General features: G+C 43.6%; 1 protein-coding gene across 2 annotated transcripts in view; it reads right to left on the bottom strand.

Moving 5' to 3' along the window:
- Window positions 1-2,494: 2,494 nt before the first annotated feature.
- trim44 (tripartite motif containing 44) overlaps window positions 2,495-26,311 on the bottom strand; it is a 59,526-nt gene continuing 35,709 nt past the window's right edge. For both annotated transcript variants that reach the window (XM_078257512.1, XM_078257508.1), the window contains one exon: window positions 2,495-3,909. In XM_078257512.1, the coding sequence (XP_078113638.1) occupies window positions 3,865-3,909 (45 nt within the window). In that variant the 3' untranslated portion in view covers window positions 2,495-3,864. The remainder of the gene's footprint in view (window positions 3,910-26,311) is intronic.

Here is a 26,311-nt window from a genome sequence, read left to right as displayed (position 1 = left end):
ATCACCTTGTGACCAGTTTTATGTCTCCCCATTGCAAGCTTAATTCTAAACTCTAATCCTCATTCTAAACCCTGGCATGACCCTGCTCATCTGCTGCCCTTTTGATCACAATATCCCCTCAGTCTCATTTCCCTTCCTACTCTACGATTCATTCGCTTGTCCGAGAAGGATGCTCAGACAGGTAGAGATTGCGCAAAAGTTAGAGACAGAAGCCCTGCGGTGTCTTTACTGACTCGGGGATGTAAGAGTGATGGGAGCTGTCGAGAGGAGAGATGGATTCTCCGGCCATCTCGTCTCCACCCAGTCATTGTTCATGAGCTATGGCTGCCAGACAGCTGTCTGTACCTGCTACGTCTGACAGATGCCCGCTGCCAGTCAGTCTGGGAATGGTCCACAATCTGCGTCACCTTCTCGCTGGCTGGATCTCATGTGAGCCAAAAATCAACGACTGGGAAGAGATTGATTTCTTCCCCGTTAGCATTTCTCAGAGGTGCTTCATCCATTTGTTGACCACATTACATTAGATAAAGACAAGCTAGAGGTGGAAATGAGAGTTGGGACTAAGAAATACAAACCAAAACCATAGAGAGCATCTTCCCTGCATAAAGAAATGTTACTTATTTGGTTATGGGCATATTACGCGCGTCACGTTTTTTAGCCAATATGACAATTCTGTCTGTTCATCACCTCCCACTTTAGGGATGCAAATGTTAAACTCAACAGGCTTTTAAAACACCATGAGTGGTATCATGTACAGTAATAGTCATCTCTGGTTTCAGTGGGTGGTTGAACCAAAAGCAAACAGTGGAAAATGTAAAAATCCGTGCTAGCATCCCCTGACTGATGTCTATTTCCTTTTTGTGCGTTTGTGTGTGTGGCAAGAGGCCGGGGGACAAGCAATAGATTCGCTTGATACAAGAATACAATCTCTTTTGGTACAAGAGGTGTGGGTCTCTGCAAATAAACTGTCATTTTTCACAGGCTAATGCACATCCTCACAAATACTTAGACGCACACACACACGCAGTGGGCACGCACATACATCTCAGGGCAATGTGTGGTCTGTTATTAGATGCATTTCCTATTGCTCTTACAGCTCTTGCATGCTAATAAACCAAATCATTAAGTCATGTCGGGGGGGGGGGGCTGGTCCATTACTGTGAAACCACACTGTCTTTTAAAAAAATGATGGCAGAGAGAAATAGGCACTATTAAAGGCAGCAATCAAAGCTGCATCACTACTAGCAAGCACGTCACGTAGCTTATTCAATCTCACAACCCATGAAGCAATTAATTCATGTCAATACAAACACACAAATAGTTTCTTTTTGCTCATCAGGGCCGCGCAGGTCCTACGGCTGTGCTTGTGTTTATTTGCGTCTTGGTGCCTCTGTGTGAACATGCTCAGTGAAGTGAACCTGGAAGAGCAGGTGTAATTGGGTGTGGGGAAAAAAGGGAACCTTGTGGTCTCCCCGGCTAAATTAAATCAGACAAATCTTCTCCTCTCCATTTCCTCCCCAGACAACAGGCACATTGTCTCCCCTCAGGTTTGTTATTATTTCTCTGATCAGGTTGGACGGAGGTGACGCAGATGACGGGATAATGATTATTCTCTGAAACCAGCCTCCCTTTGAAAGCACAGGGGGCCCTGTATCTGGCTATGCCTCCTCGCAGCTAACGTCAATTAATTTAACCGCAGAAACACTAAAAACACACACAAGGAAAAAAAAAAAAATCTCTAAAAAGGGTGTGAGTGCTCTGGTGCTTGGTCAGTCAGCAGTGGATTAGTGAATGCGGAGGCTCAATGCCTCATGTGGTAAATCATTAAGCTCCATTATTTCTGTAAAAGGGAAACTCACAAGAGAATGCAAACCCAGATGTGTTGCCACCCAGATAGCAATGACCAAGGGCTAAACGAGTTTCTTCGAGTCAATATCTCAATGCGGAAGGATGTGACATGCTGAGAAAGCATTCTTGGCTTGATGAAGCCGCTCTGATAGAAAGCAGGTGTGAAAGCCAGTGTAAGCCACATGGTGCGATTCTGAGGAGGTGAGAGAAGTAAAGTGAGAGAAAAAAAATGAGCAACGGAGAGACAAAAGGCTTTCTGATTGAGGCTGTGAGTTGATGAAAGTGGGTTCTGGCTTGTCTGGATCCGTAGGAATGAAACCAGTCTGCATTTAAATGCATCTGTGGAGAAGCACAGCTCCATCACACGCCTTTGTTCCAAACCTACTATTCCCAGTCCTAGCTACAGTAGATGGGTTACTGCTTTGCATTTGGATGAAGGAAGACTAGAAATCCTCCTCTTCCTAAATCCCCTCTTCACATCTCTCCTTCAATCTTCATCCATCGTCCCATGCCTGCATGCTTTTTTTTTTTTTATATTAGTGTCTTGGATGATTGATAGTTTTCAGGTGTTTTTGGTGTTTTGCAACAGACATAATGCAAGAATCGTTCCTAAAGTGAAAATACGAATATCATCTTCAACATTCAATAGAAAAAAAACCTGGCTGTTTATTTATAGATTTAAGACACACATATTAGACATTAAAACCAGGGGAAACATCAGACAGTCAGACTTATGTTTGTTGTTACACAATAAAGACTGAGCAGTTATTTCAATAGGCTGTTGACACACCGGCATTTCCCTTGGGTGGGTATACAACTCACAGTGCATCGTAGTGCAGTGCTACAGCACAGTGAAGTCATGTTGTTGTCAAACATGCCCCACGTATTACGGGTGACACCGCTTTCAATTTTGAATTTAAGACAACAGAATCAATCACATTAAAAACAAACTGCTGACACAGACAGACTTGCGCTGGTATATCATGAATGAAAGCCCTGGCTGAGCGGGTCAAGGTAGAAAGTGCGTACACTCGTCCGGAATGCAATCCGTCATGCGCTGCAGATTGGCTAGGACTAATGAGCACTTACATTACAGTGCATAGAAAGCTGATAGTGCTGGAGTGCTATTTTGCTCAGTCAAATTACAGTTCGATTTTCACCTAACAAAGACTCAGCAACATTCACCAATCAATAGGTGTCAAAATGTCCCCCCGCTTCTGATAATAGACAAGCACACAAGGAAGTGAGCGCAAATCTACAAGCATAAAGAATCAGCGGGTAGGCCGGAGGGTGTAAGGGACAGGAGGGGTGAAGGCACCAGAATGATGGAACGTGCAAGAGACAACATTATAGAACAAAAGCTACAGACACTCAGGTTTTTTTTATATAACATAATATATTCTCTTGAAGACGTAAGGCATTTGTGGCATCTGGAAAATATTCCCTCTCTTTGTCTGGGAGAGTCCAGAATGTTTGTCAAAAAAAAAATATGACAGAAACAAAATTATATTGTACATAAATGAAGTGTGAAGCACACCGCGTCAAAGAATTTCCCATTTCTGACATCTGTTGGGCTTAACAGATGCTCCGCTCAGCTGCCTACCCAAGCTCCTCTCTGAGTCAGCCAGGCTCACCAGTAAAGCCAAGGATCTGACTGGCTGTGGCAACTGAGCCTGATGGTAATTGATTGCACATAACTTTGTGTGCTTCAATTAAAGAAAGTTAGTAGCTAGTGAGGAATTAAAAAAGTTTGAGAGCAGAACAGACGTGGCCATCCATATTTGTCACAGCAGTCCTCTTCAAGGTCAGCTCCCTGGGAGGGAGAGGAGGGGGGGGAGGGCAGGGGGAGAGAGCAGGGTAAAAGAGATGGCTGACAGCGAGAGAGAAGGCCAGCCTGACAGCTCAACAGGGCTGACGGCTGGCTGAAGTAGACACTGAAGGACAGGTGGGTGTAGCAGGAGTCTGGTCTGCTGGTTTTAGGGGGCGTGGTCCATGGATGGTCCAGAATTATTGTCGTCAAAGTCCCGTTGGTCCATGGGCTCTGCCCTCGGCTCTGGCAGCCTGGAGAGAGAAAAAAAAAAAAAGATGGAAAAAAACAAGAACCAGAGACAAATTAGGTGACCGCAAGTCCTCCAACTCTCTTTCACAAACACCTGCATGCAGCAACACAAACACACACACCCTCCCAGCATGCGCACATATTATGGAAATCTAATAAACCTTTGTGAAATGTAATCAGCTTCAATCGAGCTATGCCTTAAGTAGAAATCATCCATTCTGTCGGTTTTATATTAGCAGCTCTGCGGTGACAGAGACAAAGTGATAGCTAAATTGCAGGGACCTGTAGCAATCCGAGCCTGGCTGATAGATTCAATTTCACTGGAGACAGTCTACACTAATCATATGCTCTAATTGGACAATGTCGGAAGGGTGATAGAGCACTGCTCCGCCCTAAGACGCAACTCTCTTCTGTAACTTCAATCATTCCACCCTCCATCCTGCTTATTATGTCCCCCCCCCCCCATCCATTTTCAGAAAACTATGTCTCAGCATGTTTTTCTAAGCACACACTTACTGTATGGGGATGCTGTTTAATTCAATGAGATTCACTTTAGAGCTAAGCCATCTAATTTCACCACTCAAATGTTTCCTTTAAAACAATCACTTTCTGAGACCTCGGATAGCTAGTTTGCATTTATATTTACTGCCGTCTATCACAGCAAGAAAGAGTTCTATGGGGCACCCACTGGAGTCAAAGTGAGAGTTAACTGCAATGGCAGCTTGACTGACTGTGCACTTTTTTAGGGGGGGGGGGGTGTTTAGAGATGACATAACTAACTAAGTTCAAGGTTCAAAACATAACTTGCATGTGGTCGTCTGTTTTCACTGTCAGTTGAGCAGCTAGTACATTAGTATGTAACCACAGCGCTAAGCTCTGTTCTCTAGTTATTACATTTGGAGGGAGAGCGGTTCATAACAACAAATTAAGCAACGGGCAACTTGTATAGCAAACAAAATTATCTCTCACACACATAGTAACACAACACTGTAAGAGAAACGAATGAATCATTCCCCAGAACAAGCATAGCGAGTAGAGGTGTTGAAATTAATCAAATAATCGATGCATCGAATCGTGGACATGGACGACGCTGCATCGATAATCGGCCGGGCCATAATCGATTATTTCTGTTTACAATTTAATGTAGGCCTGACAACCTTTCTGTTGACATATTCTGTTATGTTTTGCACATTCAGGAAGTGCCATGTGCTCAGTGCTGTAGTTTCATGTATCCAATTTATTTAGTATTAGAGCACTGCAGAATGTTTTGTTTTTGAAGCTTGAAAAGCTATGAATTAAATATCCTATATGGCTTTAATAATAAAATGTATTTGACGCATCGTGAGATCGAATCGAAGACATGATATTCGCAATCGAATCGGGAGATCAGTGAAGATTCACACCTCTAACAGCGAGCATAAAATAAAAAACAATGATACAAACACATAGAAGTTACTGTAGCAGGAGCAATAAAATGAGACAGAGAGTCATGACGCGAAACACTCGTACAGTTAAATGTACAGCGTCCGGTTAAATGTACTGCCTGTCAAGGTACAAAATGAAATAGTTTAAAAGTGTCCAATATTTAAATTAAATATTGGTTGAATGTGGTTGTCACTACCCGATGTGAGTCGAGTGCAGATGTGAGTTGCGTATGCATCACTTTGCGACAATGACGATTTCACGCAGATCTGTTTTGCTGTTAGCCACAGAATAATGAGATAGGTACATACATTACATAGCAGTCATTTATTATTTAGCGTAAGGCATCACATTTTCACAACATGATCCCTGATGTCAGTTCTAGATTAGAGGCTGAAGTAGCCGACAAGAACCTGTTAACGACAGACTTCTGTAATGTCAATACAATACAAATGGACCTACATAATGAAGTCCGTTCACTGCGGGCTACAAGTTAGCAATCAAACACAACAAAGGCTGTCACTTGAACAATAATAATAATAAATGTTAATCAAACAATCATAGATAGCTAAACGTTTGCCGGATCCCTTGGTGTTATGCCGTAAACCGTTTAAATATGAGGCAGTGACAGTGGTCAGCAACTGGTCAGGGTCACCACGTACTGTAGATGTGATGTTTTAGCAGATGCTATTATTCATGGCTTAAAAGAGTTTTCAATGTTGTTTAACTTCACTAAGCCTACATTTTACCATGCAGTTTTGGCTGAACAAACATTAAACTTATGTCTATAATGCAATATCTGCATCAGACAGTCGTGTTGTCCAGGATATGAACACATTTCTGTACAGAATCCTATACAAGGAAGCAGCTAATTAACCCATTATATATTGACTTGGTGTTATTTTGTCATCTTTATCTCTTATCACTCTGTCAAAGACACATTTCCATCCACCTCACTTGCTTCAACACTGTGCGGTTCCACCTCCGTTTTACTGCCTTTGCTGTGTGCAGCACAATCTTTGAAAAAAAAATCGACACGTCGGTTAATAGGCTGCGATATCTTTCTGAGTGCTGCTCCCTGAGTATTCCTGTCTGACATACTAATGTTGGCAGAAACAAAGAGCTGCTTCCTTTCCCTTCCTGCATCTTCTCGAGGAGCGACTCATCAACACACAAACTCACAACAGGGCATCTCATCAAAAAACAGCCACAAATGTGTGCACGCATTAACGCACGCCAGCACACCCGTGTACACCTATATGCAGAGTCGTAAAATATCTTAGTGAACTGTTCGGCCTTTCAAAACACCCATGCACGCACGCACGCACGCACGCACGTACGCACACATCTTGCATCTCCAGTCAACCAAAACATTCACCCCCTGCTCTTGGTGTAGTAAAAAAAAAGATAAGCAATAGTAATTACAAATATATTTATATGGCACAAAGCGAGGCCTCCTCTATGGAGGCAAATGAACTATTTATATTCAAACGGTATTTGCTAAGCTTTAGGACACATGGATGTAATAACTTATTTATTCCACCCGCAGGAAAAAGGCCATTACTTGAGAGAAAGAAAGAGAGAACGGCAGCGATTGGGATGGGTGGTAGAGAGGAAAGACAGAGTGGAGCTTCAACATGCAACAAAATGTCAGTGGGTGGCTGATAAATTCCCTACAAGTTAAAGCCCTTGCTTTGTTCTCTTTTTCTGTCTGTTCATCTTTCCTGGCCCAAGTAAAAGATCACTTGGCTGTGTGTGTGTGTGTGTGTGTGTGTGTGTGTGTGTGTGTGTGTGTGTGTGTGTGTGTGTGTGCGTGCTCTGACGACTGGGTTCTTTCCACCCATGACTTATTCATATGCTTTAATGCAGTTGATGTATTATTGATCAGGGACGATGATTGCCTCCTCCCCTTGGTGTGACCATGTCCTGCGGACAGGGGCGGGCTGAGGGCTGGGAGGCCTGCTGCAGAGCTCACTTTCTGGGCTTTGGTGGAACATTGGCTGTGCCTCCTGGGTGATGGATGGACAACAGCTTTTGTGTGTGGAAATTAGGAACATTTTGTGTGTGTGTGTGTGTGTGTGTGTGTGTGTGTGTGTGTGTGTGTGAGAGACAGAGATAAGATTTTAGATAGGACTGATAGACTAGAACAAAGCTAATCTTACTAATGTCCCCTCTCTGAGTGAAACAGAAAAGTTTCTCCAATAGCCCTAAAATGAACCCATCACTCATGAGAGAAATCCCCTGGCTCCGTACGAGGAAAACGGAGAGAGGGAGCGTGCAGGATGTAGCCTAGACTTTGACTTTTGTCTCTCTCATTCTATTCCTGTTTTGGCCTCACCCCCATGCAGCTCTCTGGGTCCTTGCCCTGATCTAGTTTGAATTCCCTGCGCTCGATGGTGTTTTAAGCCCCCAACGTCTCCTTCCAGGCAGCGCTGCGACCGTTGACTTCAAGGCACCTAACCTTAACCCCAACCCTAACCACTGCCTAATCCTAGTGCCTTCCAGGCAGCGCTGCCTGGAAGGAGACGTTGGGGGCTTAAAACACCGATAAACATTCCCTGCTCTTGGCAGAGAAGCTGCAGGATTCTTAAGTCATCATTCCGGAAACACTCCCATCACGCTGCAGCAGCCTTGCCAGCTTGCCTCATTGCCATTTGAATAATCATACTGCAGTAGCTTGGATGTGCTCAATGGGTTTGAGGTGTGTGTGTGTGTGTGTGTGTAAAAAGATGGAGAGACGGGAAAAGGGAGGAGCTGAAGAGCAAACTGGCGGTTGCTGATAGGAGAGTGAGGTTCTTCTTGATTAAGCAAAGAGGTTGAGTGAGAATAAGGCTGTGTACATAGCGCTGGTGGCAGTCGTCTTCAGGGGAATGTAACTATTGCAATTTGCATTTCCAAAACAGACATGATGCAATCTAAGCATACTCCATCACATTAAACGGCGGGGCACATTTCTCAAGCCCTGGAGGTCTATAAGGTTTGGTCTAATGAGAGAGGATCCTTAATGGTTATTGATAGAGCCCACAAAGACAGACTCTTACCCTTACTCTCCAGTGAAGCAGTGCACTCTGCCACTACTTAATGAAGTAAATCTTGTCGCTTCTGCAGGCTGATTTAACACTACAAACAGCTTTGCAAGACAAGAGAGGACTGTGATATGGAAAAATAGATCAAATAAAGGGGGAAAGAAAGGAGTGGAGAGCATTAATGACGTGAATTTACAAAAAAACAGGTATTGGTTTGTAGATGGCAAGCTAATGTAAAAAAAAAAAGAAGAAAAGACATACTTCACACTATTATGAGTAATTTACCTTCTCTGTGCTAATGCTCTGCTGGATCTAACTGGCCATCATCCCTCTCTCTCTTGCTATCTTGTCTGCCAACGTCCCCTCTTCTATCTATGGATTTATGCTCTTTCCTTTCATCTGACAGCCTTGTCAAGGGTTGTGCAATTTAGAAATAGCCCCTGCACATGCCTTTCATTAAGAGCACCCTTGTGATCTCCTCAACACTTTGCACCGCGATGATCGTGCCACCTAGAATTTGAGATACGGCTGTATCCTAATGAGAAGAAATGTGTGGGGAAAACCGAGAAGGGCAATGGAGTGACATGGAGAGGTGGAGGAAGACATAAGGAAGGAAAAGACAATTTAGCAGAGCTTCCAGGAAGGTGAAGATCAAAGAACAAAGGGAGGAGAGAAAGAGCGTTGGCAGGAAGTGACAGCATCTTGATTGGAGCCTACTACACACAGAGCCGATAATCAGCCGTTGGACAGTCTGGTGAGGTCAGTGACTCGAGTCTGTTCGGTGTGTTCCGTGCCGTCGTCCGTCCGAGGGGCCGTCGGCCTTCATTTTGGCCGATTTGAAAATCTTTTAAACTGACCTTTGTCGATCTGAACTGAAGACAGATTCAGCAACTGCACGGCCTATTTCTTGCTTAAAATATTTTCAGAAACACGTTTCGGTGAACTATTTTAGTACAATATGAGATTGTATTTTGAACAACCTTCCATGACAGTCTGTCTTTGAATTTCCGGAGAAACCAGACCTACGTGACGTGTTCGTCCAATCAGCTGCCGGTTTTCATTTTTGGGCGACAATACAGATTAGCGCCGCCTGCTGTTATGGAGACGTATTACGTCTTGTCGCTTTGGTGTGTTCCGAGGCATTTTTTTGACCAACTCGAGGAGACTGATCAGCCCAACTGCCTTTTCTGCCGAGGGTCGGCCGTCTGGTTGGTGTGTCTGGGCCTTTAGACACAAGAAAAGGAGGGCTGATGTGGAAGTGTGGGAGCCCAGACTAACACTTAAGTTTCTATTAAAGTTCCACTATCACAGGTTACTCGGGCCACGATCAGATAAGGTGCTTTTCTCTCATGCTCTAATACAAAGAGCACCGGTAGCGATTGCAACCAGGAACACAATCATCAACAGTCTTTTTGATATGCGCCTCCAAGTTTTAGAACTTGACACTTCTAAAATTAGGTGTAGCTACTTCACAAAGGAGACAATGTAGGGCCATCAGCGGCTACTGCTATTGTGTAAATTACACTGTATAAAAATGACATCAAATTACAAACCAATTTCCTCTGCGGACAAAGAAAAGAGCAGATTGTGGTAGGAAATAAGAGAAACTCAGTGGGTGATGATAATTGAATCTTCTGTAAAAACATTTTATTTCAAGGGATAGAAACCTTTTACAGTTGATCACTTTTATGAAAAACAAATTGCATATTTTAGACATTTCAGTTGGGGTTAATAAGTATGCTGGGTCTGTATCCCTTGAAGTGTTTTACACTAGTTTTCATTTAATCTTAAAGACAGGCCTTAAAGTGTTGGAGACTCTAGGCTTTCAAGCACCCCAGAAGTTTGTGCAAGGTCCATATTTCCCCCTGTATTTATACACTACCCTATTAACAAATAATGCCAGTTTTTACTGTTATATGCATGGACACACACAGCAGTGCATGACACATGATATCAGGTTTTTGAACCTTAAAAAACATGTTTTGAAAAGTCTTATAGCTAAATACCAATATTTCGGGACATTCTAATTGTAGCTTTAGACAGTATGGCTTTTCTAAACACCACTGACCCTGGCTCATTTTCTCATAATTCATGTTTATCTAAAGTCTGTAATATTACAAAGACTAAGGCTGAATCCCATTTCTCTGTCTTACCCCTACCCCTTATTACCCCTAGCCATTGGCCCTTGAAAACGAGGGGTAAGGGGTAGGGATGAAAACATACCCCTATGAAATGAGACACCACTTGGTTACATCATCATACATACTTAGGTCTGTTTGCAAAAAGCATTTGTATACACACTGCATGGTGTGTTGTATATCTGTTTCAGTTATCACTGTTTTGAATGTCATTGATGTTCAGAAACACTCAAAAAAGCCCAATAAAGTAAACATTATTACAACTATTAGAACCATAACTTACATGTCACACACATATTAAAAAAGGCACTCAAATGTATAAAACTAAAAAAAGACACACAAGACCACAAACAAACAAAAAATTACAGCTATTCTGAAATTCCAGACCCAAGTCTGATGCCTGTTGGCCAGTAACCTTTCCCTCATACCCCATTTCTTTCATTAGTGTCCTAACCAACAACAATGTACAGGTGCATGAACAGGAATGAATCACACGTTTACAATAATACAGTACCAATACAATAATGAATGGCTACAACATGAACGCAGAAAATTCTGCTTGTTTTCAGCCCAGAAAGTGGATCAGCTGCTGGGTGGCGTCACTGTGTGATACAGGACGGTATATGTAAAGCAAGTATATGAGCAAGTGTTATACACTGATATCAAACGAAATTCACTGCTAATGGAGTTTAGTTAACACTGTAGACATGCATGGAGTCCATTCAAGGCAGAGAAATGCAGGACTGTTGTGCAAATAAGCAATGTAGCTAACGTTAACTTTAGCGTTAGCATAGCAAACTAGCGATTTTTAAAAACGTTTCAATTACAAATATGGTTGCAATATATATGTACAGGACTGTGTAGGGCACAAAACAAGACCGTTGTAATTTTTAAATCAATTCTTTAAGCCGAAAATACTTACATTTATGGATCTCTCTGGTCGACCTGGCAGCCATTTTACTTGTTGCGCAATGTATCTGGATACCCCTTGCTTTTTAAGTAAGCTTGCGTCCTTACTTGGCGTTAAGGGGTATATAGCCCCTTCCCCTTAGCCCTACCCCTTGAGTATTGGGACAGCACTTACTCTCACGTGAGCGCGCAAAACTAAAGGGTAGGGGTAAGGGGAAGGGTTAAGACAGAGAAATGAGACGTAGCCTAAATCCGTCCTTGGCTAAAAAAACATTAAAAGTTTCATGTTTAGACTGCTGTACAGTAGCACTTTATTCTCTGCTGGTAAAAACGTATCTACAGCAGCATCACTCCAGCCCATTCAAAATGCAGATGCTCAGGTTTTCGCTGCCAAAAAGGATACGAAAAAATCTTCTGTCGCCACTTGTACCCATTATTTTTAGAATTGACTATTTTAAAATGTAAGTGATTGCTTTCAAAGCATGACTGGGTCTGCCCCGTGCTACATCACAGACCTTTTGACTACACATGAGTTGCACAGACTGTGATCTTCAGATAAGACCTGTCAAAGTAGACTGCAGACTAAAAGTAACCATGATCTGCACTCAAGGCGTTGAGAATTCAGAATCACACATCTGAAGAAATCAGGTTAGAGAGGGGAGTAAAATGCTTGTTTATTATGTAAATTGTAAGTGATGACTTGTTTTTCCATTACTTTGTCTTTAATAAAGCATGTTCAGTCCCGTTATATTCATATTCTGAAACATCTTCTGTATAATACACCATCTTCCTCTGGTCAGTATACACAGGATGGTTAACTGATGCACAGGAATATATGGAGATGCATACATATGCGTTTCGTTTTGTTTATGTCACAGTCAGTGTCACAAATAGGTGACGTGCTGTAGGAGGCTGGATGGAGGAAACTGCCAAAAACACGTGTGGAACTGATATTGTATTTACTTCATTTTTGCTTGGTTTGCGCAGATTTATGTTCAAAGGGTTCACACTAAAAACCAAAAGACAATTTCAGTTCAGACACTTACCTCCTCATTCAAAAACTGTAGCCATGTTTAATGTTTTTCTGATGCAGTTTGTATAGGGCTGGGCGATAGGGAGAAAATCAGATATCACGATATTCTTGACCAAATACCTCAATATCGATATTGCGGCGATATTCTAGGGTTGACAATTGGTGCTTTAACAAAATATCTTCACTCTTATAGATAAATAATCATCAGTAATGTGGACATAATGTCTAAGTGGGGAAAAGGCAAATAATAGAATAGCTAGAACAGTCTGGTAAGTTCAGAAAAGTACATCACTTTACTGTAATGCAGCTTTTAAAACCAACATAATAATAACAACACTTATGTCATATCACGATATTATGATATCCAATATCTAAGACGATATCTAGTCTCATATCAGGATATTAATATAATATCGATATACTGCCCAGCCCTAGCACATACTGTGCAAACCAGATACACGCAGTAGGGATTCCTGATGTTAGTGATTCGCCTTGAGACAAATAAACAACCACAACACTACTGTTCTTCTCCAAGACATGGCGAGTATAATCTACACTGGTGTCAAAACTTCCTGCTGGGCATTTTAATGATAAATCTGTAAACTGTCTTTATAGCCCGCATCTGTGCAGCAAACCCCTGTTGAGCCACAGTCGCAGCAGTATTGGCTTTGTTTACATGTTGATTAATTGGGCTGAGGAGATTCTTTTCCCCAGGAAATATAACTGTCTATATCCTGACCACAGCAAACAATGAAACAAAAAACAAACCGTTATAATAGAATCTGTAAAATGACAGCCTGATCTAGCGGTTATCTTCTATCGCATCAATTATGAAGTCTTCCTGTAATTACATTTCATTTTGGGGATGAAACTCTTCAAACACGCACAAGTGTACAATTTACACCCGATGAATTACAATTAATACATTAAATGAATTATTGACTGTATCTTAATGCCTGAAGAAGAGTGGAAAAGAATTAAACAAACTGCCTGACCAAAGAGAGAGCCTCCCATCACGTGATACATTCTGAGCGGACTCAATAACAACGCTACAAACAATGACAGTCTGCCTCTTTCAGAGTCACTGGTCTATTCATACTGTCCACTGGGATTGTCTTCCCCCTGAAAAACAATACAACACCCTGTGGTGTTTCCATGCTGTTCCAAAGACTTAATCAGTTCACAGAGGAAGTGAAGAGACAAGGCACAAAAACAGCCAATGCATCATGGTACGGGGGACAGAGAGCTAGGGGCTGTTTAATATGACCCTTGTGTGCACCGCAGCATATTCATCAGAGCAAAATGGGAGAGGCGAAGATAAATCCATCTCATCATCCACCAGATGTATTGCCTCAAGTAGACCCCATTCAAACTCATGTTCATGCATGCCATTATTTATGAAATGTGCATTAGAAAGTGCGGTGCATATCACTCCAACCGAGGATTGCGTGCAGTCCACTCACTACATGATGCAGGTATTATGCTGAGGATGCCTTCTCTGCTTCTTCTTCTGCATACAGACCGCAAACAGGGAGCCGTAAAGGTCAGTGAAGTGGAATGAAATAGTGTGCCGATGCTCAGCCAATCAAAAATAATCACACAGGTTTGTCTGCGCTGCAGCAGGTGCGAGGAGAAACGTTATCCCTTCATGAACTAATTTCCCGCTCACTCTGACAGTGATACCTGCCGTTAATCATACAGAGGAATGAATGCAGAGCCGTTCAGATAAGAGCATTACACCACTGTAAAGACTCAATCTTACATCGGCTCATTTAGAGAATTTCACAATTCCTGTGGCCACGGGGGCAATCGAGGAATTAATTGAGGAGAACAGCAATTTCATCCATGTAGCCCAAGACAATAGAACCGCTCATTAGCTTGAATGTGAAATGAAAGCATCCCTGTTGTCACTTGCTTTAGGTATTCGACTGGGTGCGGACCATAATAATTCCTATAAAGCCCCTCTTCACCGAGATGCAATCTGACAATAAACAATTACCCTGAATAGAAGATCCCTAAGAGGAGAGCAAGCAGGAGATAATGGAATCACCTGTTCCCCACTGTATAACAAAGAGAGAGGGGAGAGAGGTCCGACATGTTGGATGTAGTCTGTCTGCTAACAGGAGGTTTAATCTTCATGTGGTTATACTGTGTCATCTCCATGATATTATTCATTTGATATTCTTACAAATACGCAGCTGTTCAGTTTTTAAAACACAGTCAAAATCAGTGTTCTACAACCACTGCCTACTCTGGTGATACAAAGGGAATGTTACCGTTTGGCGTTACACTGTGAGAGGGACATGATGACAGATGACAAACTGATTACAGACTACTACAGATGTAATAGGATGCAGTGTGTTAAAAGCTTGGTCAAAATATTGGTTGCCAAAGGGTGAGGAGGGTTCTACAACACTGTGAAAAGCTTAACTGATGGTTTAATAACTGGAATTGGACCAAAACAAACCAGAATTACCACCTTGCAGTTGTATTTCTCCGCCAGTCAACCAGTCAAGTTGCAGTTCACATCCATGTCTGTCTAGACTCATAGAATATGTTATGTAGTAAAGACTCACCACAGTTTCAAGGTGGACAGCCAAAATTAGTGTCACCAATTCAGTATCCGACCAAATGTGAAATATGATCACAAACTTGATTCTGTTCCTGGGTTATGGCGTTGACTAATGGCAAGACAAGCGTTATTGCAGAACGTTATGATGTAGAAATGAAGTTAACCTTTGCCCGGTTTGACGCATGCGCAATGTAGCCTTGTGCCCGTCAGGTGCCCGTATGTGACCTCAGACAGTGTGTTTCCCCTTTGCGCGAAAGAAGAGGTGTGGACAAGTTACCAAAAAACGTACAGCTAAAGACCGTGCAAAACATTTCAAATCGTCCTGCCAACCTGTAAACATTTGAACATCAATGTACTGTAGGCCAGGATAGGAAATTAACTAACAATATAAACTGTTTTTATGTTTTTTCTTTTAAAGGATACATTTTTGTAAGAGCTACACTGAAGTTGGCAGTTTTGATAAATGTTGAAAGTTATTTCAATTGATATTCTGTAATATTTCAATCTTCATGTGCTAAAAAGGCACATAAGTTCCTGTAGATGGCAATACACATTCTCCTTTTTTTGCCAAATAAATGAAAAGCATGTTGAAATCATCAATGTCTTCCCTCTTGCTGTATCAAAATCTCACCTAGCTTTCCTCAGAGATGGTCCCAATAATGTGCTTAAAGTCAAGTCAAATTCAGTTTGTGCATGATTACATGATATAACTATATAATTATTTAATACTGTATCCTACATTGTGGATAATTAAGCTATATATCATATGCTGAAGTATATTTCTGGAGTGTTAAATATTAAAAGAAAAAATAAAGAAAGAAAGAAAAAAAAGAACCGTACAGAACCAAAAACCGTGACCCTAAAACCGTGATACGAACCGAACCGTGGATTTTGTGAACCGTACCACCCCTATAATTAGCGTATGCATTTTTTGAGTGCCACGGAGCCCGGTCGGGCACAGCCCGAAAAAGCTACGTGGCAGACATCCCTCCATCCCATGGGCCCACCACCTGTGGGAGGAACCGCTGGGGTCGGGTGCGCTGCCACATGGGTGGCAGTGAAGGTCAGGGGCCTCGACGGACCAGACCCGGGCAGCAGAGGCTGGCTCTGGGGACGTGGAATGTCACCTCTCTGTGGGGGAAGGAGCCGGAACTTGTGCGGGAGGTGGAGCGCTACCGGTTAGATCTGGTGGGGCTTACCTCTACGCACAGTCTTGGTTCTGGAACCATACTCCTGGATAGGGGTTGGACTCTTTTCTTCTCCGGAGTTGCCCAGGGTGTGAGGCGCCGGGCGGGTGTGGGGATATTCACAAGCCCCGGCTGAGCGCCGCTACGTTGGAGTTTAACCCGGTGGACGAGAGGGTCGCCTCCCTACGCCTGCGGGTTGTGGGGGGGAAAACTCTGACTGTTGTTTGTGCATATGCACCAAACAAGAGTTCAGAGTATTCGGCCTTCTTGGAGACCTTGAGTGGAGTCCTGCATGGGGCTCCAGTCGGGGGACTCCATAGTTCTGCTGGGGGGACTTCAACGCGCACGTGGGTAATGATGGAGACACATGGAGAGGCGTGATTGGGAGGAACGGCCTCCCTGATCTAAACCAGAGTGGTTGTTTGTTGTTGGACTTCTGTGCTAGTCATGGATTGTCTATAACGAACACCATGTTCGAACATAGGGATGCTCATAAGTGTACTTGGTACCAGAGCACCCTAGGCCAAAGGTCAATGATCAATTTTATAATCGTTTCATCTGATCTGAGGCCATATGTTTTGGACACTCGGGTGAAGAGAGGGGCAGAGCTGTCAACCGATCACCATCTGGTGGTAAGTTGGGTCAGGGGGTGGGGGAAGACTCTGGACAGACCTGGTAAGCCCAAACGGGTAGTGCGGGTAAATTGGGAACGTCTGGAGGAGGCCCCTGTCCGACAGACTTTCAACTCACACCTCCGGGCGGAGCTTTTCGTGCATCCCTGTGGAGGCTGGGGGCATTGAACCCGAGTGGACAATGTTCAAAGTTTCCATTGCTGAAGCTGCGGTGAGGAGCTGTGGTCTTAGGGTCTTAGGTGCCTCAAGGGGCGATAACCCACGAACACCGTGGTGGACACCGGTGGTCAGGGAAGCCGTCCGACTGAAGAAGGAGTCTTTCCGGGATATGTTATCCCAGACGACTCCGGAGGCAGATGCAAGGTACCGAAGGGCCCGAAGGGCTGCAGCCTCTGCCGTGAAAGAGGCAAAGCAGCGTGTGTGGGAGAAGTTCGGAGAAGACATGGAGAAGGACTTTCGGTCGGCACCAAGGTACTTCTGGAAAACCGTTCGCCACCTCAGGAGGGGGAAGCGGGGAACCATCCAAGCTGTGTACAGTAAGGATGGGACGCTGTTGACCTCAACTGAGGAGGTAATAGGGCGGTGGAAGGAGCACTTTGAGGAACTCCTAAATCCGACTAATACGCCCTCTATGGTAGAGGCAGAGCTGGAGGATGAGGGGGGGATTGGCATCAATTTCCCTGGTGGAGGTTGCTGAGGTAGTTACACAACTCCACAGTGGCAAAGCCCCAGGAATTGATGAGATCCGTCCAGAAATGCTTAAAGCTCTGGGTGTGGAGGGGTTGTCTTGGTTGACACGCCTCTTCAACATTGCGTGGAAGTCTGGGACGGTGCCTAAGGAGTGGCAGACCGGGGTGGTGGTTCCCCTTTTTAAAAAGGGGGACCAGAGGGTGTGTGCCAATTACAGGGGTATCACACTTCTCAGCCTCCCCGGTAAAGTCTACTCCAAGGTGCTGGAAAGGAGGGTTCGGTCGATAGTCGAATCTCAGGTTGAAGAGGAACAATGCGGATTCCGTCCCTGGTCGTGGAACAACGGACCAGATCTTTACTCTCGCAAGGATCCTGGAGGGAGCCTGGGAGTATGCCCAACCAGTCTACATGTGTTTTGTGGATCTGGAGAAGGCGTATGACCGGGTGCCCCGGGAGATACTGTGGGAGGTGCTGCGGGAGTACGGGGGTGAGGGGTCCCTTCTCAGGGCCATCCAATCTCTGTACGACCAAAGCGAGAGCTGTGTCCGGGTTCTCGGCAGTAAGTCGGACTTGTTTCAGGTGAGAGTTGGCCTCCGCCAGGGCTGCGCTTTGTCACCAATCCTGTTTGTAGTATTTATGGACAGGATATCGAGGCGTAGTCGGGGTGGAGAGGGGTTGCAGTTCGGTGGGCTGGGGATCTCATCGCTGCTTTTGCAGATGATGTGGTCCTGATGGCATCATCGGCCTGTGACCTTCAGCACTCACTGGATCGGTTCGCAGCCGAGTGTGAAGCAGCTGGGATGAGGATCAGCACCTCTAAATTAGAGGCCATGGTTCTCAGCAGGAAACCGATGGAGTGCCTTCTCCAGGTAGGGAATGAGTCCTTACCCCCAAGTGAAGGAGTTCAAGTACCTTGGGGTCTTGTTCGCGAGTGAGGGGACAATGGAGCGGGAGATTGGTCGGAGAATCGGCACAGCAGGTGCGGTATTACATTCAATTTATCGCACCGTTGTGACGTAAAAAGAGAGCTGAGCCAGAAGGCAAAGCTCTCAATCTACCGGTCAGTTTTTGTTCCTACCCTCACCTATGGTCATGAAGGCTGGGTCATGACCGAAAGAACAAGATCCAGGGTACAAGCGGCCGAAATGGGTTTCCTCAGGAGGGTAGCTGGCGTCTCCCTTAGAGATAGGGTGAGAAGCTCAGTTATCCGTGAGGAGCTCGGAGTAGAGCCGCTGCCAGTTGAGGTGGTTCGGGCATCTGGTAAGGATGCCCCCTGGGCGCCTCCCTAGGGAGGTGTTCCAGGCACGTCCAGCTGGGAGGAGGCCTCGGGGGAGACCCAGGACTAGGTGGAGGGATTATATCTCTAACCTGGCCTGGGAACGCCTCGGGATCCCCCAGTCGGAGCTGGTTAATGTGGCCCGGGAAAGGGAAGTTTGGGGTCCCCTGCTGGAGCTGCTACCCCCGCGACCCGACCCCGGATAAGCGGATGAAGATGGATGGATGGATGGATGGATTTTTTGAGTAAAGGCCAAACAAGTGTGAGGTAACAGTGATATTGACCTTACACTCTGCCTTAACCTTTGGAAAACGCTTTCATGTTCACCTGGGGATACACCTTTTGCAAAGGTAGCAACACGGCCTCAGGCTAAACTTTAAAGGTCCCATGGCATGAAAATTTCACTTTATGAGGTTTTTTAACATTAATATGAGTTCCCCCAGCCTGCCTATGGTCCCCCAGTGGCTAGAAATGGCGATAGGTGTAAACCGAGCCCTGGGTATCCTGCTCTTCCTTTGAGAAAATGAAAGCTCAGATGGGCCGATCTGGAATCTCCTCCTTATGACGTCATAAGGGGGAAGGTTACCTCCCCTTTCTCTGCTTTGACCGACCAGATAATTTGGCCCGCCCATGAGAGAGAGACATCATGGCTTTCAAACGAGCAAAGTGGCAGTTGGTCAAAGCCACACCCCCCCCCCTCCACCTTGCCCAACCCCCCTCTCCTCAATAGCTACAGACACAGAAATGGCACATACTAAGGAAAGCTCATTGTGGGACTGGCTCTAGTGGCTGTAATTCTGCACCATGGCTGAATTTCAGGAAAGAGACTTCAGATACAGTATTAGGGGACCACTAAGGCCTATATAAAAGAGACTTCAGATACAGTATTAGGGGACCACTAAGGCCTACCGTATTTTCTGGACTATAAGTCGCTCCGGAGTATAAGTCGCATCAGTCAAAAAATGCGTCATGAAGAGGAAAAAAAACATATATAAGTCACACTGGACTATAAGTCGCATTTATTTAGAAATTTATTTCACAAAATCCAAGACCAAGAACAGACATTTAAACTGGAAAGGCAAGTTATTAAACTACACAATAGCACACAGAACAAGGGGCTGAATACGGTAGGTGTCCGGTATGTTAACGTAACTGCACTGTTGACGAGCCTCTTCCAGCAGCACGTTGTTCAAGCACCCATCTGTGGACTCTTTCCTCCAGCTCTGGCCATCTGGATTTCAGCGCGCGACTAGCTTTCTTTGTTTTCTTCATTGCAGTAAGACTAACCTTTTCGCCAGTCCCTAACAAGTTTCTCACTCACTCCAAACTTTCGTTCTGCTGCTCGATTACCGGTTTTGGCTGCATATTTTACTATCTGCAGTCGCCTGCAGTTTCTTTTCTTTCTCAGTTGTCTTTAGGAGCAGCATATAGTTGTCATAAGCCTAGAGCGCCTAGAGCGGCTGTAGACGGTAATGTTTTCAGCATGAAATAACATTTAAAAACATGTTAAATTATATATATTTTGATATATAAGTTGCACCTGACTATAAGTCGCAGGACCAGCCAAAGTATGAAAAAAAGTGCGACTTATAGTCCGGAAAATACGGTATATAAAAGCATCCAAAAAGCAGCATGTCATAGGACCTTTAACTTTCTGCCTCTCCAGTGGGAAAAAGTTGTATCTCCATGTTGTCTCCATGCAACAAATGTGCTTTCTGGAGCGTAGAGAGCATTACAGCCTGACATGGATGCTGGCGTGGTTTTAAGTCTTGTTCGCTTCTGTTCATAAAACATTAAAGCACAACTTTTAATGTAGTTTGTTCTCAAAAACACTTGAGAACAAGTTTTGTATAATAGGAATGTGCTTACATTCTTATTTTCTTCTTCTTTTTTGCTTTTATAATGACCATTTCCCCATGCAAAGTAACCCAATCTCTATTGAATTCCAGTCTTCATCCTGTTGCATGCGATTAGGGATTTAATTCCCACGTCTTAAATGTGTAAATGGCCATTTGCTGGATCAGAAACCTTTCTCTGATTGAAGCCGATAACCTGGTTTGTCAAACCAGCTATCTATGACCACTAATATTAGGCCTACTGACCCCCATATCTCAGGCACAGCAGGCTGATCTTGCTTCATTATACAGGTCCCAGGTCTGGGGATATCTGATTCTTGCCAAGCAGAGTGAAACTTCCTTTTCCTGCATTTAAAGTTTGCATGTTTAGAAAAAAAAAAACATGCAAACTTTAAATACGGACTATGTATTTGGCTTAATATGAAATTTCTCTAGTATCTAATACTCTTTTGAAGTTTGAATCTCAAGCCTTCAAGAGTGAGAAAGGGAGCAAAAAACACATTGGAGAGATAAACTTTTATCTGTCAGCTTATAGGTAATGAATAGTGAGCACCTATGCTGTCCCCGCTCTCCCTTTCACTTTAGACTTCTTACATTCTTCTTTCCCTATTTCCTCTTTTGTGACTTCATCATTTTATTTCTTGGTCCAGTCTCTGTCTTTTATTATGCCCCGTATCTATTTTTCAACTTTTTTTTCTACTACCCATCTCTCCCTTCATTCGCCCACGCCTGTCATGCCTTCCTCTCTCTGCCCTTTGCCGTCTCCATAGGCACCATTGATCCAGGGTTACTGAAGGGAGTCCTTCCTAGCCTGATTGCCACAGTCAGTCATCTGACCACTGAGCTGGCTCTGTCCCATGGCCAGACAGCCATTATGAAGACTGACTGGTCACAGCAGCGCCCACACACTTGGCAGGCTGGCAGAGCTACCCCCTGTTGCCCCCTTTCTCTAACAGCAGAACGCTGGCGCCACCTTAATCAGTGAACGGCCCAGGTGCCCGGACGAGACGTCCCGGAATCTGGATTGCTCTGGAGAGATTTTAAAATGAAAAGCCTGTTTATGCCACACTTGGGGCAATGATACTGACTCCTCCTCTGTCTGTACTCTCCTCTATCAGAGATGGAGGGATGTCAGAGGCACATATGGCCAGAGACGAGGAGGAGGAGAGAAAAAGAGAGTGCGCCTGTGAGACAGAGAAAAACAGACAAAGTTGGAGAACAGACTGGCCATTAGGCAAAGCCTTCTGTCAAATGAAAAGTCCCCCTCCCCTGCATCCAAGCCCTGTCTTCCAACCCCATCAGTGTGAAGGACACCCAGACAGACAGCCCAAAAAACCTGGGCTCCAGACTGTCACAACTCTCATCTTGGCTGATAAAAGTCTCACATGCCTTATCCATGCCTCCCCTTTGCAGAATGTTAAACACACTGAGGAATAAAGGACTTCCCTTAGGGTGCAGCACAAAGATCTTCTCGCGACAAAAAAGAAATAAAATAACAGCAATAATCTCTTCAAAGAAAAGATCTAAATGCAAAATGTGTGCTTTGATGCAAACGTATAAGCATCATACTTTACTTTAGGTGGCACTGCACAAACTGAGACAAGTTTGGGCTTTATTAGTCTGTGAAATGTGTTGTTAGGTGCAGCATTGCAACACAGTGAAATATAGTCATGGGGCTTGACAGCTCCCTAGTGCTGCCCGACTAATAAAATTTTATGTGTACTAATGCGTCCTGTAAAACATCAGTCATAAAGACTGCCTTCTCCTGAAGGTGACATGATCCTATCTGATATTTCATCAACAATTTCATTGTTTAAAAAAAAAAAAAAATTGAGAGGCATGCCCATCCTTGAGAATTGGATTTTTACCACAGTTGATAGAAGACATAATCTTTATTTAAAACATGCAAATGTCTCTCCATACTCTGTGGATAAAAATCTCAAATATCAACTATAAAAACCACTAGTGAAAAAAATTGTCTGGTTCAAAAGGGAAACTCAGATGTGCAAACGAGGCCCCCGTCAGAAAAAGCAATTCATTTTTCGTTCACATCCCTCCCTTCACAGAACAACGTTGGATTAAGGTGATTTTGTAAAGTGCATGCTAAATCTCCCATTAGAATCCTGAGGTAGTTAAATTCCCACCATCTCCTCATTCCTCTCAAACCAACACTATAAATCTACATGGTGACAAGGCTGCTGAATTAAACAGGCCAAACCTACGCTCACTCCTCCTTCCCCTCACTTTGAGAACGACTGAGCAGAGGCACACACTGTGGACTGGGAGAGGGGAGAGTGCCCTGACAACCGCCCCACTGACCCCTGAGACACGTGCTCTGATGTTATTGCTGTGTCCAACTGTGGAAGGGAGATGTTTGCTAATGGTGTGTGTGTGTGTGTGTGTGTGTGAGAGAGTGCTGTTTCTGTGTTGATAGTTCATACCTAGGGCCAGAGGTTTGATAAGGCAGTGATTCATTGCCCCTTGGTTCAGCCTGCCACTATCGTCGTCCTACATCTCCAGCTCGCTGAAATCAGACCTGTAATTCCACCCAAAGGCTAACACACTGTGATGTGCATGTGTGCGTGTGTACGTGTGTGTGGTTAAAAGGGACACAGTAGGTGAGACAGTGTGAGGAAAGCATCTGTGCGTGAAAGCATCTTCCTGTCTGTGCTGAGACAGTTGCCTTGTTCTTTCCGTCTTTCCACTAATTACGCTAACTGTGTGTGTGTGTCTCGTGTTTATGTGTGGTTGTAGAATGAATAATGAATGTTTTTACACAGTGTGACATCTTCTGAGCGCTTTCACTTTTGTGTGCATGAGCATTGCATACATGATAGAGTGGAAGGCAAAGTTTCTACAGATTCAGCATGACAATCTGCCTTGTGGATAGAACAGTAAGAGCGGAAGAGTGTGTGTGTGTGTGTGTGTGTGTGAGAAAGAGAGGAAATGGGAGAGGGAATATGGAAAGAGTTTGCAGAGAATCTATTTTTCCCGTTTGTAAATGGCTATAATTCCCTGACAAGCTACTAGACAAGAGAAGAGGGAGCTCTAATTGCCTAGTCCACTTCCTGTACAGTGTGTCATATCAGCCTTACCCAAGCCAAATAATGTTATTCTCAAATGCAAACAAAACTCAAAAGCACCCGCACATTGCCTACAGCATGCAAGATGCACATCATACCAATTAGCAACTGGCTGATTGGCAATTTCCCGTTGTCGGTTGACAACAGTGTCATTAGTCCAGCTGTCAAATGTCCTCATCGTATAATTTGTTCAGAAGTACCCATAAAAGATTGCCAGGGACTATTTACATTGTTGAAATGGCAAAAAGAAAAAGAAAAAAATCACCATTTGTGGTCATGCTACAACTATTATTAGCCATGCAAGCATGCTAGTGGCATGGCTCCAGAGATGGCAATGTCTCTCTGTCTGTCCACCACTTTGGTCCAGACTGAACTATCACACCAACTATTGGATGAATTGCATTGTACAGACACGTTGGTGATCCTCTGACTTTTCCACTAGCGCCACCATGAGGTTCACCTTTGTGGTTTTGAGTGAAACCTTTTGAAAAAAACTATTGGATGGTTGCAATGAAATTTCTTTTTTTCGCCGTCCTATTCAATTCAATTCTATGTTTATATACAGTACTATATAAATGATATACTGGAATCTTTACTCCTGTTTAAGTTTTGACCAATTTGTTGCTGCATTTAAAAGGTTTGCACTTGAATTGTAATTCCTGCTAATTTTGAAGATTTATTTTGCAGGTGCATTATTTATTATTACAAAGTTAGGAAAGTAATGTTTAAGTCAAGCCTGATGTTGCCTTACACATAAAAAAATGAGCCCAGTCACTTCCACACAGCGAGGCATACATTGTATTAATCAAACACTGGTACCTGATCAGTACTCAGTATCAGCCGATACCCAAAGCCAAGGTATCGATATCAGGACTAAAAAGGTCAGATCGGTGTATCCCTGGTGCAAATTAGCAAATGTTAGCATGCTAACATGTTCAACTAGAATGGTAAACATGCATTATCAGTGTGAGCATGTTAGCATTCTAATGCTCAGCATTTAGTTCAAAGCACCGCTTTGCCTAAGCATTGGTTTAGACCGGGGGTTTTCAACCAAGGACCCCTTAACTGAAAGAGAGATGGAGCAGGGACCCCCTACTATTTTGTATAAAATTAAGTTGCATATTGCACTAGGCCTACAATAATGTATAGGGCGGCCTAAAGCCTTTATACATACCTTTTTTGCATAGAATACTAAGCTATTAAAATAATTTTTGGCATGATTTTATAATTCATCTTTTGATGTTTAACATACATGTGGCACAGTGAATCCTTAGGATTAACTGTATCTGTGGAAGACTATCTTAGTGGCTACTTTCCCTATAGGCCAGTATGCCTATCATCAGTGGGATTTATATTTGCTAATAATATGTTGGATTCATGTTAAGACTTTTTAATTTTTGCAACAAAAAAAAAAGAACAATAATTTGGAGGCCCCCTGCAGTGACTCTGAGGACCCCCCTAGGGGTCCCGGACCCCCTGTTGAAGAGCTCTGGTTTAGACAGTTTTGGATCAGTTTTGTTGCCAAAAGACTTTGATTTAAATTTCCAATCTATATTCAAACATTTAAAATATGTATTTTACACTTGTGTGTCACTAGCCTTATACAAGATATATCATGTTTTACACTCTGACAGTAAAAAATCCTGAGACATGGCATGTGAATTGCTGTAAATACTGCTCATAAATCACAGATTCGGAACCAGAAGATTCTTTCATTACTGCTGCCGCCTTCACCAGAGCTGTATCTCGCCAGATGTAATTTGACATGTGATGGAGATTTTTTTTAAAAAAAGGGAGAAAATCACAACATCTGCATCTTCGATGTAGCGACCCAGCTCCTGCTGTCTGCCAACTCTCTCCATGCGTGCACTTCCTCAATCACTTTCCTCTCACTTTCTACTTTTCGAATAATTACACACACACACACACACACACACACACACAGTGTGTATGTTTTTTAGAAGGAGAAAGTGAGCTGTAATAAACACATTTGGATTATTTTTATTTCTGATAGCAAATCCTCACAGCCTTCCTCTTAACAGAACACAAACCACAGAGGCGTCTATGACAATGTGATTGGTAGATGGGGCAGCTAGAGCTAAGTCTGGGTGGGTAATTCAATGAGCAGGTGTAGGGAAAAAAGACAGTTGCCTTTGGGAAAAAGGAGTGCAGCAAATAGAAACGCTGTTCTGTATTCATAAATAATGAAGCAGATAATAACCAATCAACACATTTTACGATGTGACATAAACATGACATGTTTTGCCTCAATTTACAGTCACAGAGAACGTTAATGAATGCAAGTCCTGGGGAAAAAAGCTGGTATGTTTTTTTTCCGTTTAAGTGTCTCAGTAGGATGTTTAACACTGGGCTACATATTAGATAGCACAAGGTTATCAGGACTATGGACTGCTGGAATATATAAAATGATCATACCAGGAAGCTTGGTCATGTTTACCATCAGAGACTAACCTATTGTTGCTGTCTTGAGCACTGGGGCTTTCTGAAATATTATTTGCCACGCTCTCTTTCATTTTTCATGCCTTTTCCTTCTGTATTACCAACATGCGCAGAAAGCTT

The sequence above is a fragment of the Sander vitreus genome, chromosome 8 (assembly GCF_031162955.1).
Source record: "Sander vitreus isolate 19-12246 chromosome 8, sanVit1, whole genome shotgun sequence".
Taxonomy (NCBI): Eukaryota; Metazoa; Chordata; class Actinopteri; order Perciformes; family Percidae; genus Sander; species Sander vitreus.
Note: the sequence above shows the minus strand (reverse complement) of the source record. Positions and strands in the feature narration are given on the sequence as shown.